General features: G+C 31.5%; 1 protein-coding gene across 1 annotated transcript in view; it reads right to left on the bottom strand.

Moving 5' to 3' along the window:
* Window positions 1-792: 792 nt before the first annotated feature.
* Window positions 793-17,751, bottom strand: part of LOC106792166 (syndecan-like) — a 25,721-nt gene continuing 8,762 nt past the window's right edge. Inside the window, exons 2-5 of the mRNA XM_014758373.1 lie at window positions 2,067-2,259; window positions 1,878-1,978; window positions 1,493-1,664; window positions 793-1,270 (exon numbers count right to left, since the gene is read on the bottom strand). Coding sequence (XP_014613859.1) covers window positions 1,089-1,270; window positions 1,493-1,664; window positions 1,878-1,978; window positions 2,067-2,259 — 648 coding nt within the window. The 3' untranslated portion in view covers window positions 793-1,088. The remainder of the gene's footprint in view (window positions 1,271-1,492; window positions 1,665-1,877; window positions 1,979-2,066; window positions 2,260-17,751) is intronic.

The raw sequence follows: 17,751 nt of genomic DNA, 5'->3' as shown, positions 1-17,751 counted from the left end.
ATATTATATATTCCCTCCTTCCACCAAAAACTAAAAAGAAAAAAAAAAAGAAAAAGAAATGAATTGGACACCTTTTAAAATATAGTCCCATATACATACAGTTTCTTTCGCCTTTATACATACATATATTTAATCAGAGAGAGCACGAATATATACCACGATTGATTAGTTTTAAAGAGCTTGTTAAAAGCAAAAAAAAAAACCAAAACGAAGAAAATAATAAAAAACAAATAAAATAAAAATCTAATTTATAAAGAGCAACGAATACTGAGGCTGATTTTATCGATCGATATTCGATATAAAGAATTAAAAGGATTAAAAAGTTAGATTAAAAGCACACTTCAATCTGATTCCGCTTCGTTCTTTGAAAAAAAAAAAAAAAAACCCAACGATTTAAATGAAGAAAAAGAAATGAAATAAAATAACGAAAATCTATATAAATAAAAATAGATTAAAAGCGGGAATTGGAAGAAGGTATTGACGGAAAGATAATAAATAATTAACACAATGATTAAAATTTACGAGAACAAAAAAAAAAAAAGAAAAGAAAAAGAAGACATTAATTTTTCGAAGGAACACTTAAACGAAGTGTCTGATTGGATGAACGAGGAGCTCGTAGTACGAAGAAGAAATGAAGTAACCGTCACGGGATTGGTCGATCGCGACGCGTCTCTTCTTGCCCGCCATAATTTTGTTTAGTTTATTTTCATTTAATTTGTATTATTAATATATTACTTTTCCCCTCCCCCTCGTTTTCTTTCTTTCTGTTTTAATTTGTTGTTGTTGTTGTTGTCATATGCGTGTATTATCTTTTTTTTTTGTCCTATAAAGAGCTGCCACATGTTCCGCCGTTTTTTATTTTCATCATTATCATCATCATTTTCTTCATCATTCATCATCATCATCATCATTATCGAGCATTACGGCTAGATCATTCAAATAATCGTCCAGCTACGATCGTCTTGATATCGATTCGATTCGATCGTGCGTGTCTTTCTATTCCCTGGCTTGAAATCGCGACATTCTACCAGAATATTCTTCGTGGTAGAAAAATTATCCGGTAACGAAGCCAGACGGCCTACGTCTCTTCAAGCATAAAATTCTCGATTGTGATGGGGTGCGCCCGGTTTAGGAAAGGCCTGGGCCGCTGGTGATCTTCTTGGTTCGTCCAATGCGTACGAACCTTCATCTTTTTTGCGCATCCTATATACGATGAACATCACCACGAGTATGGCACAAAGTAGGCCGACTACAGCACCACCGATTACCGCTAAAAACGAAACAACTTTATTAATTTGTGCCTTTTTTTTTTTTTTTGGTTGCTTCTGAACACATAAATGCAAATAAACAATTGATATATAACATATATGTATTCATTATTTCCTTCTCATTAATCCTATCATAATTGTTTGGTGCAATGGATGCAATTTTTGTATGTAAAAATGTTACAATTAATTCTAACTAATATGAATGAACAAAATTGATGTTATACCCGCTAAAACGCCAGGCTGTGCAAAGAATGAACTGGCACGGTCCTCGTGTTTTGGATTCATTATGTAAACGACGTGGCTATCGTCAGTGTTATCCACGTGGTCGTCTTCACCAGTTGAGGGCTCGATTACATCGACTACCTCGTCCAGTCGGTTTATCGTATCGACGTTTGTCTAAAAAAAAAAAWAAAAAAAAAAAAAAGAAGGAAAATAATAAAACTAAAAATTATGAGACTTATTCAAATTCAAATATATACACATAAATATATTACGTATGCGTGGCATTTGCGCGCGTGCTTTCTTTTAAATAATTTATAATATACTTTACATATATATATATATGAAATAAAAAAATCAAAAGATTAAAAAATAAAATGTAATTCGTACTTGAACTTTATTGTTGTTGTTACTTTCATCAATGTATGGTTCCTTTGGTTCAATTGGTTTGTTTGGCACAGGTTCTATTCTGTTATTGTTAGAGTCGAATTCTATAGAAAAATAGGAAATAATTAATGATTATGAGAAATTATTATATGCACTCTCTCGATATAAATTATTTAATTGTTTTTGTGTTACCATGTTCGTCATCACCGTCTTCGTCGTCAGGGCCGAGTCCGCTACCAGATGCTTCAAGGTCGTCTCGTCCCTCGCTTCCACCTCGACCAGAACCTTCCGAGGCCTCTTGATCGTCCAGGTAAAGATCGTCTGGGAAGGAATTGTAATTCGAAGAACTTCCCAACGTCCTCTCCCCCTTCTCGTTCTGTTCCTTCTGCGAATAAAAATTCAAAAGAAATATATTATTTAAATATGATTTCTCTCTCTCTCTCTCTCTCTCTCTCTCTCTCTTTATAAATTAATACGAAAATGAATGGAACAAAACATTTGAACATTTTGCTTTAATGGATTTTCATTGGTTCGTGTATTGCGCTGCATGTACGATTGTCGACCAATCAAAACTTCATCGAATTCAATATTTGTCTCCCGGATGTGGATTGTTTTTTTAAATTAAATATTTTACAATGCATATATACGGTGGATGTATCTATATATATGTAGAATATATAACAATTACATGACTCGACTCTAATAAAAATTCAATAAAAATATCTTTTATAATTTAGATAAGTTATTATTGAAGTAACAGCTTAATTTATCTTACAATTAGATAAATATTACTCTTGGTTTATAATCAATTAGATATTTTTATTAGATATCGAGCTTTTTATTTGATATTATTTCCCCGATGTATCTCTCGTAGGCAGGTCGAAAAAGATGATGGTTGCTGTGAGTTCAGTTCAGGTCAAGAGATGATGAGAATATAGGAAGGAAAAAAAAAGAAGGGAGAAGTGAAGAGATTAAAAGAAGATAGAGAAGAGTCACCGTGGGTGGTTTGCTTTCCTCGTCCTTCTTTTTTCCCTTCTTTTTCTCTCCCTCATCCCTAGCCCTCTCTTACACATATACACACACGCACACACCTACGCACATACGATGCAACTCCCTAACACTTTCATTTCCAAAAATAGAAACGTTCCGTCACACAAGACGAGAACGAACACCACCATCTCAAAAAATTCTTCTTTTTCTTCTCTTACATCTCCTCCGAGTCGAAATTTAAAACTCAATTACGTCGTTCGAAATTTTCCTTTTGCTTTATCCATCGTCTCGTGTCAACACAAATTGATTATTAACGAAATACGATATTATTATATCGAGTCAGTCTCCTTTTATAATCTTCAAAAAAGAAAACAAAAAAGAAAACAAAAAAGAAAGAAAACCAACATGGAATGAAATATAAAATTGATTATCTCTGTATACACATTTCTTTTTCTTCTTCTTTATTATTATAATTTGAATACTAATGTACACAAAATTGTTTGGAAAATATATTCAAAATTGATCATACAAAACGTATATATAACACATTAAAAGTAACTAATAACATACTTTCTTTTTTCTCTCATCGAATCTAACGGGTCAATCACGTTTCGATTATCTACCACGAGGGTTGTTGTAACTTACAAGAAAATAAAAAAAAAACAAAAATGAAAATAGAGAGAAACGCGAAAAAAAAAGAAATAAAAAAAGAATTATATTACCAACTCGATTCGCAGTAACAACAGAAAAAAGAACAACAAAACCCCCCCCCCCAAAAAAAAGAGAAAGAAAACAAAACCGAATGAGAAAACATGAAAGAGTTAAAAATAAAAGAGAAAAAAAGAAAAAGGGTCATTTTCTGCGTGGATCGAAGTGGAACGATCATGCGTGCACAGGATTGTTGGATTGGGGATGTGCATCGAGAAAGGGTCGATCGATAAAACGAAATTCGTTTCGCAATTCATCCTGCATTAACCACCTTTTCCTTTAACGCCCCATTCGACCATTTTTATCATCAAACAACGAAATTTTTCGAATTCTATAATATTGTGTTATAAAAACTTATACATACATATATATATATATGTACTTCCGATAATCCCCAGGGGTTGTTTGTTTCTTATTAATCCTCAATTTTCTTTCATATAGTTGTAGTAAAATGGAAAAGAAAAAACAAAAAAAAAATAATAATAATAATAATAAAGAATTGTATTATTAAAAATAGGGACGGTAAAAAGTTTCTTTTTTTTTGGTCATCTTTTTAATATCTTCTTATGATGAAGAAAAAGAGAGAAAGATAGAAATGCGCGGGCGCATGATGTTATCGACCTTATCCTGAACACGCCTCTCTTCCTAGTGCACCACCCAAGATCATACACATTTATATAACATATATATACATATATAGAGAAGTAAAAGGATTCAAAATATTCCTATATTAATTTAATTAATATAATCCCCCCCACAGGAATTTTTTATTTTATTGTAATCATAAATTAATTTTATTTAAATGGACCCGCAAGAGGGAAAGAAAGAAAGAAAGAAAGAAAGAGAGAGAGAGAGAGAGAGAGAGAGAGAGAGAGAGAGAGAGAGAGAGAGAAACAAAAAAAAAAGAAATTCATATTTGTATATTTGTATTTGCGTATGTGTGAGAAAGAAAAAGATAAGGGTAGGGGAAAATTCATGCTGTTTTTTCTTGTAACAAACAAATCTATTTTCTTGCGCACGACAGGGGGATGTTTTTTTAAAAATAAAAATAAGTCAAAGATTTCTCGAAAATAAATAAATAAAAAAAGAAAAAGAACAAAAAAAGGAAGAAAGTAGAAGATAGAAATAACCCTTTTATACTTACAGGATATATTCTTATTTCGTGTCGTATAAGATTAAGATTAGCGATGTTTCGTTGAAGAAAAATGGCAAATTTCGAGGGTGGATGCGCTACGGTTTTAGGCCAGGTGGTGACTGCGTCACTCTAGTACGATCTCGAGCCAGCAGGCGGCACTGCGCGAATTTTCTCCCTTTCTCCCTCTCTCTCTCTCTCTCTCTCTCTCTCTCTCTCTCATTTCTACCCCTTCCATTATACTAACGTTTTTACAGGTAACTAGGTAATAAAATGAATAAGTTTCATCTAAATTACATTGGATATAATAAAAAAAAGAAAAAAGAGAAAGAAAATGAAAAAGAAAGGGAGAGAAAGAGAGAAAAGTGATAAAGAGGGAGAGAGAGAGAGAGAGAGAGAGAGAGAAAAAGGGAGGAATTGTAGACATTTTCTTAGTACTTTTCTTCGATCGATAAAAACGTTTCTGAAGTGGTTAACTCCTTTCGTAAAAAGGACATTTACACGAACGTAAATACGTACTACGTACGTACAAAATGAGTCCTTTTATAACGTCACTCTTCCAGCAATTAGACGTGAATTTGATTGGTCGTTTGACAAAAAGGAACATGAAAGTGGTTCGTTGAGTACGCAAGAGGGTGAATACGTGGAAACGCGGAAAGAGTGTGAACGCAAGAAGAAAGAAAGGAAGAAAGAAAGAAAGAAATAAAGAAAGAAAAAGAAAGGGAGAGAGAAAATCCACTCGTTTATTCTTTTCTTTACGCTCAACGATTCGTACACTTAACACCTTAAATACGATTTAGAAATGTTTGAGTATCTTTCCTCTCTCGGAAATATAAAAAAGGAAAAAAGAATCCCAAGAGATGAAAAAGGAAAAAAAGAAAAAGAAAGAAAGAAAACAAAAAAAGAAAAGAAAATTCTATTACTCGATCGGTAAATAAATAAAATAATAGGTAAAATTAATAGGTAATAATCGCTATCTTCTTTATCAATAGACGATAACCGATGATTTTTATCTTTGACAAAAATTTCGCTAGGATCTCTACCATCGTTTTATTTTCTGTTACTAGAATTTTGGTTCTTATTGAAGTTCTTTTTCTACAAAATTAAACTATTCATCCCTCGAATAGAGAAAGATCAGGTTTAGGAAGAGTTCGGGGAAAGACGATAAGGGTTTGAAAGAAGCCTAACATAGATCAAGAGTCCTCACGAATTACTGCGAATTACGAGCCCGGTAAAAGGGATTATGGCATACTACTGGTGGAAATAGTTTGGTGTTTCAACCTCGATGACGAGTCTAGGATAGTCTGACTACTATTTCTCTCTCTCTCTCTCTCTCGCTTTCTGTGGCTCTCAAGTTTCGTTGGGGGTTGGTGTACGAGGGGCCGTGAATCAATACAAGGGCCAACACACCACACCAACCCTGCCAGCCGGTCTACTGGAGTCTCCAGCAAGCAAGCAACTTCTCATCGTTCTTTCTCCTTCTATTCTTTCCACTTCTATACCTGTCTCTTTCTTTCTCTCTCTACTAACATTGCCCACTTCTGTTCTCCTTCACCAAGATGATACCCCAACCGTTTCGTAGATTCTTCTTTCTTTTCCTTCCTCTTTTTCCTAACCTCTCTTCTCTCATCTCTTTCTCCCTCTTTATAGTAGAAGATCGATCAGTTCTCTTCCTTCCCCCAAACCACATTAAAGTTCTCAACGTTCTCAACGTAAAGGCAGAAGTCGAGGTTGTAAGGGCGTTTCATAACTTATACTTCGACTTCCGTTTTATGATACTAGATCTTACTCCCTTTTCCTTGTCAACCATTTTGTTTCTAGTGGAAAAAAATGTTTCATTGGGACATACTTTATTGTGTACGTGTGTGTAGGATAGATACGTGTTCTAAAGTTTATAAAAGTAATACTTTTGATTAGTTTTATGTTATATCCTTTATATCATCCATTCCCATTTTCTTCTATGAGCTACCATTTTGTTTTAGGATTACAAAAAAATTATATCATATTAATATACATATTATTACTTTTATAATTGTTCCTAAACAATTTTTATTTCTCTATAGTATGAACCATCAGTTTTTCTATTAGAAAATCTTTCACCCTTAATTATCTTTAAATTAGAACAATTAATCGATAAAAAACATTGTAATGAGTTTGAACCCAACAGTTTCTAAGTACGTAGTATTATACGATTTGGGGGGAAACAAAAAATTATGCTCGAAGTGTCAAGAAAGTTTAATTGATTTTCAGAATGACCTAGGAACTTTTGGCTCAATCAACCACCCTGTGTATCAGAAGGGATTACTGAAGTGTCCACATACTCGGTCAAATCGGTAATTGAAGGATCATCCCGTTGAGATTATAAACTATCTGTCGTTTCTATACTCTCGTCGTCTATATGATCGAAGTATATCGGATTTCCAGTGGTGGTACACATTGATCGTGTTACATGTGCCTAGAAATGGGAGATGTTCTTTCGGTAGTACGCGAGTATGGTACACAGCATACACAGCATACATAGCATACATAGAGCATGCACAGATAGAGAAAGAGAGAAAAAGAGAGAAAACCAAAAGAAATCATGAAAAGAGGAGAGCGTTGAGTGTTAACAAGGGTGGGCAAAAAGAGAAGGGCTCGTACAACGCTTGGTGTGAAAGATATGAAGTGGTCAATTGGTTGAAGAGCCCGTTGCTTCTTTCATGCCACAACGGATACGTGAATCATTTGGTGTTAACAAAGGAAATAGTACATGGTAATTGAATTTGACGTTAATAGGGTGTGTGCGCGCGCATACTTTTGTTATTGTTGTTGCTATTTGTTACTTCTTCCCTTATTTCTTTTTTAAAGGGATACGAATACCATTTAGGAATATACACGAGATATGATACAGGAATTACGATTAAATTATCGACCCTAACGAAATATGTTTGTGTGTGTGTAAAAAATAAGGGAATAAAAAAGATTAAAATAATAACAATAAATTTTCTATATGGCCAATTACAAATTGAATGAACAGAATATTAATTGTAAATTTGGATCTCTGAATCGGGTTTATATAATATGTATATCCAATACGTTTTAAACACTGCCGCTGCAGCTTTACAAACGATTTTATTAATTATTACGAATTAAGTTGTTACGTTTCGATGGTTTCCATATACCAGAAAGAGAGAAAAAGAGAATGCATATAAATGGTCGATTCGTATAAAAAAAAACAAAAAGAAAACAAAGAGCAGTAAATAAAAATAAAAAAGGAACCCCTAGCATGGTAAAATAATAATACAATGATAATTTTTAGGGGAGGAAATAAGCCAAGTGAAACGAGATTGAACATTTCACTTGAATGATTTAAATCCCAACTCCTCTTCTTTTTCGCTCGTTCAATGAACGTAATTAGATCCGACAATTAGAGACGACAGGTCGATTAATTTCAAGGACGCAACTCAGCCACGTTCATTGTCACGAAGAAGTCGAAGGTGTTCGGAGTAGAACAACCACTATAGAAGTCGAACAATCGAAGATGTTCAACCTGAAACTTTGGGGGAGGAAAGGGGGATTCTAATTTAACTTGACTTTGTTCGTCTAAATGGAACTCAATTCTCTCGATCGATCGGTTGATGATATAATATCTACGATAAAATACATCCAAAACACTTTTCTTTTATAAATTAATTCTATCTGACTCGAATTTAATTCTCTTTTTTTCTCTCCTTCTTTCGTATCTACAAAAATATTAGTTTATTTACAAGCTGACAATAATTATATAAATACATATATTATTTCTACCACAATAAAATAATATTAAAAAATATTTAATTGTGTGCATTTAAAATTAAAAAAAAGAAAAAAACATACGAATATGCAATATATTGAAGAATTTTAAGATTATAACGCGTTAAATAATTTTTCTCTCAATAAGATTTATGCGATCAGATCACAAAAAAGTAAATAATTATTGGCTGCCTTATTGAATATCGTTATTGTTCATTATTAACAACCTTATTAACTTAACTTCAAATTTAAAAATCTCTCTAAAAGAAACTATGGCGAAGTTACGTAAAACTTTGAATCGACTCGTGGTCAAGCTAGCCGCCATATTGGATACTCCATTTTAATGGTTCGACGACTATTGAAAGAAAAGCGGGAAAGAAGAAGAAGAAGAAGAACAAAAGAAAATAAAAAAAAAGAAACAAAACCGAGACTTTAGTCGATGACAATAAGGTGTTAATTAAGCGGGCAGTAAAGAAGCAACTTGCTTAATTCCGGAAGTTGAATCGTAAAAAGGTATGACAAAAGGGTGAAAAAGGAGTCACTTGGGGTGGGAGAGAAGGAGAAGAAGGAAGGGAAGGGGTTGTACTCGTAGATCTTTTGTCAGTGCACGAACCGCACGGCTTTTCTTTTGCTCCATTTTCTATCTCATCCTTCCGTCCTCCTCCTCTTCCCCCACCCCCCTGCACCTCATCTCTTTCGTTTTAGTCTTTTCTTCCAACTCTGATTTCACACGCGTCACTCGACTAAAATTCTACCTTTCTATACCCCCCAACCCTCTAATCCCCACAAACCCCACCTCAATATCCACCCATTCTTATCCAAGTTCTACCTTCACATCAACGTGAGACTGAATACGAGCGAGCATAACGCTGAAAAAGCCGCTCAAAGAACACTCAACGTTTAGTGAAATCGAATAAAGCGTACGAAAGCAAAAGAGAAGCAGAAGAGATGAGAAAGAGAGTTAATAGTAGGTGGTAGTAATGTTTCATTCGGACATATGGAAAAGCGATTAAAGTTTCCTTTTTTCTTTTCTTTTTCTTTTTTTTTGCACAAAGTCCTATAGAAAAGAAAAGGGAATGGAAGTAATAAAAAAAGAAAGAAAGAAAGAAAATACTATCGCCTTTTGAACCGTGATATATTGTATTTAACAGTATCTTTGATATTTCAAGAGATCATCGATTTAATTTACTTACTTTGTTGAAAATCAACATGGTTATATTGTTACAAAGTTCATTCGTTTGTTAAAGAACGATTTTTAATTCAAATATATATATATATACCAATAAAAACGATCAAATTTTCATTAAGTACACTCATATTTCTCTGTTGTATTCTCTTCGACGAGTAATTTAGCGTTATAAATTATTCCTTTTAAGTTTCATTGATACGCTTGTTCGATAATCATTTCCAATTCCAGTCGAGTATCATTCTTCCTTTATTTCTTTCTCTTTCTTTTTTTCCCGCGTATCGCAACATTAGTTTGAAGAAAAATTGAAGTATCTCGCGAAAAGTTTTTCAAAGATGTTTCTCTTAGGCGTTAAAAAAAGATGGTAGGTAGGTAACGCGCTCGATTCATCTCGACACTTTATAAATACAAAAACCTCTTGGAAGGCACGTTTTCTTTTTTTATCTCTTATTTACATTTATAATAAACGAAAAAAGGAAAAATATATAAAAAGCATAAAAAAGTAAAAGAAAAAGAAATTAGATTAAAAGTAATAAGATGGAGTTTCCTTTTGAACCGTTCTTTGATCTTTTTATTTTTATATATATATATATTTATTTATTTTTTGTTTGTAATAAAAAAGTATCCCTCTTTACCGAACGAGAGGAATATTGAAGTAAAACGTCTTTGCGTTACTACTACTACTACTACTACTACTACTACTACTACTACTACTACTACTATTGAGCTCCACCAGTAATAGTTGCTCCCTTTTTTTTCCTCTTTCTGTTGGCTTTCATTTCGCTCACGTAGAATGTGTTTCGTCTTTCGAGAAATGAGCTGCATTATTCAGAAGGCAACCGCTCGAAAAAAGAAAAACAAACAAACAAAAAATGTCATGCCATTGAACGAACATCGTTACGCGTAAGAGAAAGAGAGAGAGAGAAAGGAAAAGGAAGAGGAAGGAGGAGAGGTAAAACGATCGATGAAAATTTTTCTTGAAATCTTTTGAAAGAAGGGAGGGTGGTCACATCAACCCGAATGACCAAAGGGAACTACTAAAAAAGACACCTTTCAAAAGAATATATATAAATATATAAATAAATAAATAAATATATATATATATATATAGTTTTTTGTCCTCTTTTCATTTGATTACAAGACTCCTCCAACAAAATGGAGTTTCTCGATTTTTCCTCGGATAAAATTCTAACCTCTCTCGTAGCACCTCCTGAAATCTTCTTCCTCCTCCTCCTCCTCCTCCTCTTCCTCCTCCTCCTCCTACTCTTTCTTTTTCTGTTTCCTTGTCTCACCGATTTTATCAGCAAACTCTGCTGTTACTACCCTTCTTCCTTTTTTCCTATCCCAGGCAATCCCGTCGACCATCACACACTCAACCCCTATTTCATTCTTTCACAATACAATTTCAATTTTCTATTCATCCTACGTACGTACGAAGACATCACGAACGGTGACGGGCTTTTGTTTCGATTTAATTGAAATCGTTTGAAATATATATATCTAGACACAAATATATTTATATATAAATAAATAAAAAAAAATATATATATATATATGAGTGTAGAAAAATGTGATTGAAGTTTCATCGAAAGAACACAAGATGGCAGTATGGATTAATTCCTACGATTAAAGATGGCGATTGTTCTTATTACATGTTTTATATGAAACAAATTTGAAAATAATTAATTGATATTCATTAATTACAACGAATAAAAATTAAATAAATAGAAGAAGAGGTCGGGGGAAACGAGACAAGTAGAGAGATTAAGAAAAAATAACAAAATTAGTTATTTTTTTTCTGTTTTTGTAAGAGGAAGAAAGAAGAAAAGTAATAGAGAGGATGAAAAAAAGGGGGAAGAAAAAAAGAAAGAAATAAAAATAATATAAAAATGATAGGAGAGATAATCTTTTTTCCGATAACAACGGAGAGATACAACGATGTGGGATTTCAAGCGGTTATAATTATCGATGAAATTAATAACTAACGCCATTTTCTCCCGATATAACCATCGTCGAAAGGAGGGAAATTAAAAAAAGAAAAGAAAAAAAGGGGGATCATTCTTGGAATTGTTAAACCATGGAAATGCAACTTTATACGTGGAACGTTGAGAATAAAAGAAAAAAAAAAAAAGACAAAAATAAAATAAAACGAAATAAATAAAACCGTAAAAAGTGAAAAACTCTGTTTAACATTTATTTTTTTCAAAATCCGAGGACTCGCTTGATAATATATTCAAATGAAATTATTCTTGGTATATGCTCTTTTGGTGTTCTCTCGCTTCATGCAAATGAATGTCATGCCAAAATGAATTAAATTAACTTAGCAAAATATTTTATTAGTATAATATCTAATAGATCCTAATGCCCTAAAAAATTGAGAACTTTTAAGTTTCGATTAATTTTTCTAATGTTGTATAACTATTTTATGCACGTACGTAATAAAACCAACAAAATATTAGGCCTCTTGACTTCGTTTTATCTTAGTTTCTGATAATTTTTTTTTTATGTATATATAACTAAAAAAAAAAAAAGAAAAATCATTAATATAAATCGATTAACTTGGTCTTATCTTTTCGGTAAACTTCAGTTATGATTGACAACAACTGTCGATAATAATTCTCAAAGAATATCAACTAAAAATGATATGACGTCGTTGATAGGACAACGACGTCCCTACTTGTTCTTCAAGAGGTTTTTAAAGAGAGGGAGAGAAAGATATTGGCGACTGTCGCTCTCATCCATTATACATGAAAACACTCGATTTACGGTCTGCATACTTTCGTTTTTTTTTTTTTTTTTTTTATTAGAAAGATTCATCGAGGGTCCATTATATACTTTGGTTAAAGCAACAACTATGAACGCCTAATAAAAGAACAAGCAAACTCTTCTTACGGTTTTTACAAGTATAAAAAAGAAAAAAATAATAAAAAAGAAAAGAATACTTAAAAAGAAGGTTATGTTTGTCACTGTAATAAAGTTTAATGGAAAGTTCTCATTACAGTCCGCCATTTTGGTACACTCTAATTTATCGATTAAATTAACAAATCTCTAAGTTCTTTTTTTACAAAACGTAACATTAATTATTTCATCGATAATAGAAGCTATTAGAATCGTTTAATCGTAAATGAAATGTAAGAAAAGTATTCGTAAAGTAAAGTAAAGTAAAGAAAGAAAGAAAATGACGAGGAAAAAATCGTTCGAATTGAAAGATGAAAAAATGGAGGATGGGTATGAGGAAACGTCAGCGACATGCAAAACGATCGAAAGTTAGGGAGTCGTGAAAGAGAGATAGAGAGAAAGAGAACACGAAAGTGACCTTCGCTTGAGGCAACTTTAAGTGTCCAATCATAGTAATGTTCTCCGTTTGGCTGACGTCACGAAGCCTAATTCCTGCAATTTCCCAATTGTCGATCAAAGTCGCCGGAATCGTAGATTGCATCTCTGCAACGCGTGCACGTTCGTCGCATCTCGTGTCTAACTGCAATTTCATGATACGGAAAGAAGGGTTTTTTCACGGAAAAATATTAAACAGAAAAAATAAATTGTATATATATATATATATATATATAAGAGAGGTGGATTTTTATTAGCTCGAAAAAGAAGAAAACGTGAAATAATAGAAGAAGAAAAATAAGAAACACAGTCGATTTAATCGGAGATGCCGGTGGACTGCCGTCTTGTTTCTTCTCTTTTCTTTTCTTTTCTTTTTATTTTTATTTTTGCACCGATTTCCTTTTAATTAGACAACCCAACGCTCTAATTAATCAAGAACATCGACTTTATTCTCCTATTACAGACTGTATACTTCCTTTATTCTTTTTATTATCTTGAAAAGTTATGCTTTTAATTTTTTTCCAAGCAAAAAGAAAAAATTTAGAAAACATACAAATAAAATTAAAATTAACTTTGAAAACTATTAAGTTCTAACGTATATTAAAAATATAAATAATACTTTTTAAATTAGTTAAATTACAAGCTTTTGTATCTTCCTCTTTTTCTTTAAAAAAAAAAAAATAAAATAAAATAAAATAAAATAAAAAGGAAACAAATTAAGGATAACAAAAATATCTATTAAAGTTAACTTTTTATGCTAATACAAAACGTACCTAAAGTTTTCCCCTGATACTATAAAATCAATTATTCCTTCTCTCAACTTAGCAGACTCATTTTTTTTCTTGTTCTCAAATTGTTAAACAAGCTGAGAAACTATTTTTTTTACAATTCGAGGGAAAACAAAAAGATTGGCTTAAAAAAGGGTCGAAAGAAGAATAAAATTGATAATTAAAAATCATTTAAGAACTTTTGGTCTTCCCTGTACGTAAATATTAATATATATATATTTGGCACATACACCGACACTGTAACTTAAATGAACTTTGTCGAGTTTTTTGTATAATTCTCTTTTCTCTTTTGTATTTGCTATTTAATTAGCTTGATTAATTTTTATTCAAAAATATAATGTACGCGTATTTATCATAGATGCTTTGATAACTTTTATCCGGAAATGTAATAATATACGTTATATATATATATATATATATATATATATATATAATAGGAAGTATATATTAGTCGGTAGGGGGAATAGAGAAAGAAAATCATTGTTGCATAGATAAGTGTAGTAACGTTTAGTTAACTCGGACTATGATCCTCTTAAAGTATAGACACACTTGGATTATATTTAGCTGATGGTTTTAACCGAGAGTTCTAAATCCAGATTAAGTATGCATGCATGTTCCTTTCTTTTTTTTTTTAAAGAAAAAAAAAAAGAGAGAGAGAGAGATAGATAGATAGAGTTACAAAATTTGGCTTCTCCGAATAAATCAGGGATTACGAAAAGAGGACAAAGTTTTTGACCATTATCGATTACCCTCAATATTAATAATACACAAGGTATTCGTTGCAAGTCGATCATTGCGCCATCTGGACTGTTAAGTTCTCCATTTTTTCTCCTCCATTTTCTTTTTTTAAATGTACATATTATCTCAATGGTGATTTTATTTAATATAATTTTTTTTTTACCCAACGACCATTTTTTTTTCAATTATTGAAATTATTAAACAATCGCGTGGTTATATATTTTTCTCTTTGCAAATAAAATATTACGAGAGAGAATAATAAAATTGATTTCATTTATTATTTTAATCGATTTTTAGTAATATGCCATCCTACGCATTTCATATTTTTCTTTTTTTTTTATTTCAAAATGGAGAAATCGAGTATTATATTTAAAAAATGCATATCTCAATATAGGTTAGAATAAAATATACGTAAGAGTTTACTACGGTAGGAGGCATTTTCCGGTCTCGCCAGACGTAGACCAAATATGTACATATATAAACGAGCTTAGCCAAGCTAGGAATGCAACATGAGATTGCCATAGGCTATGTGACCTACCTTTAGGGTTACACTATCTCAGATTTTTCAAGTATATGTGTGAACGTTACTTCGCGTATAGTATATCTAAACTCTTCCTATTTTTATACCTTACAAATGTAACCAAAATTGTTCAATTTCTAATAATAAAAAAAATATTGATTTAATCATTAAAATAATGATAATCAGAGTAATTCTATAGGATTACGTATAACTATGATTCGTAAGATGTAATACTCGATGAAAGACGGCCCAACAAATGTGGTAAGAGGTAGATCATTTTTTAAATTATCCTATAATGTTTTTCTTTTTTTTTTTTAAATTCTTTCCAATTTTTCATAGTTGAATTAATAATAATATTGGTTGAGATCGATATATTAGCAATAACCTATTAGTATCTAAAACCATTTCGACGTAGTTAATTTATCCGAGCAAGATACCTACTCAACGCGTATAACTTTCGTGAGCTTTCAGCTACGTATCATGTATATGTGACATGTTTATATATATATATATATATATATATATATAATAAATATGCATGTGGTGTGTGTGTATACACACATACTAGTTTAACGTTTAAAGATTGAACGAACCGAGTATACCGTCATAATCTGCCTTCTTCGAGTAGATTAACGCTCGCCGTGTTCGATAAATTCCTTGAATAGAATTCTTTGAAGAGAACGAACCAAGAAGAAGAAGAAGAAGAAGCAGAAAAAAAAAGAAGAAGAAGAAGAAGAAAAAGAAGAAGACGAAGGGAAAGTTTCTGAAACGTATATCAGAGAGACTTTTATAAACGAAATTAAATATAACAACATTTATATCTATAAACTATCGTTACAATAATATTTCATTGCTATCCCTATATTAATAAAAAACAAATCATTGTTTAAAATTATTCTTCAAGTAATTAATTTTAGTTGTGAGATATGAGTAAGAATTTTCATGACATCGAATTGTATACGCGATACATTGAAAACAACAAATGCACATACATAATTTACACAAGAAGCTAGTTAAAATCGTTAAAAAAAGAAAATAATAGTAATGATGAAATCAAAAATTGACGATTATAATAATTTGTTGATCGATCAATATTATATCACTACACTTCTTAAACCATTAATTTATTTATTCCCCCACCCTCTTCTTTTTATTTTTTATAAGTATTAAACTAATATATATATATATATATGAAAGAAAGTATACCTATGCAATCGTTTTATGTACGGAACACACACACACACAGAGTTGTGCATTTGTATGTAAGAAAAAGAGAGAGTAGGGGAGAATGCACAGCGTGGTAGGACCGGTTTCAAGATGGGGCTTCGTTCCAGCAACACACACCATAACCTTGCGAGGCTACGTGTATCATGAAAGGTCTATCTCTTTCTCGTATATACGACAAAAGTGGAGGTGGAGATGTCGGTGCCGTCGCCATCGTCGTCGCCATATCCACGTTCAGATCCACGTCCGCTACCATGAACGACCTACGCGAACGAATCGATGTCCCACATCTTCCTTCTCCTCCTCCTTCTCCACCTATTCTATCTATCTATCTATCTCTCTCTCTCTTTTTATAACCTATTTCATATTTTTCTATAGTTACGTATATATTTTTGTCACGGTGTCAATTTATTCATTTATTTATTTTTTATTCGTTTTCTTTGTTTGTTTTTTTCTTTTTTTTCTATAAAAGTTTTATGTCACACCACTTTTATGACAGCATAAAATTGTTGATTAATGCATCACGAATATATATATATTCATTGAATTTATTATATTTTGAGGGTAGGTAATCTATATTATATATTTTTTGATTTAAAAATAATAATTTTTTCTTTTAAATATTTTATATATTCTCGATAATATATTACGTTATAATATTTTTATTTTTTATTGGAAGATTTTTGATAGACCGTTGCATTAGATTTTTTTTTCAAGATGGAGGCAAATGTTTTCTTTTTCTAACCTCAAAAAGAAACGGAAAGAGATGGTTGATTAATTGATTTAATGATAGTGTCATCGAATTGTGAATAAAAATAAATAAATTAATTGACACAACGGGCCCATACTGTGTTTCTTTTTTTTATTGTTAGAAGTATATTTATCATCTACGTCATCTAATTTATTGTTAGTCTTCATAGACTGTTTAGAAAATATACGAAACGTGATCTTCTGCTACTAGCAAAAAGAGAAGGAGACGAGTGCATCGTGATATTTTTATCTCATGGAAAATCGTCCGATCGATGGCATCGCGTTCTATAAAAATAATAAAAGGAAAGAGAAAGACAGAGAGAGAGAGAGAGAGTAAAGTAAAGTAGAGTAGAGTAGAGTAGAGAAAATTCAAGTGAACAACAAAATCTGCAACGACTTTAACGATACTTCTGCCATATTAGTACGTCATTTTGATTGTAATACTGCATAATTATTATTGTGTGCATTAAAAAACGAACGTATAATTAAATTCTACGTGACAAATTATACGTTTATCAAAAAAAATGTATAAACAATTATTACATTTTATATATACGTACAATTTTTATTTCATATATATATATATATATATATCAATTTTTTATATAATAATTTTTATATTTAATATTAATAATTTATATTTGTTATATATATATACACATTTTTATATTAATCATAGAAAATTTAGTACGTTAATATTGCGATATTTTTTTCTCATTGTCAGACATACTTTAAAA

The sequence above is a fragment of the Polistes canadensis genome, unplaced genomic scaffold (assembly GCF_001313835.1).
Source record: "Polistes canadensis isolate GaletaPanama2010 unplaced genomic scaffold, ASM131383v1 scaffold_385, whole genome shotgun sequence".
Taxonomy (NCBI): Eukaryota; Metazoa; Arthropoda; class Insecta; order Hymenoptera; family Vespidae; genus Polistes; species Polistes canadensis.
This window is presented reverse-complemented; position numbering and strand designations above follow the sequence as displayed.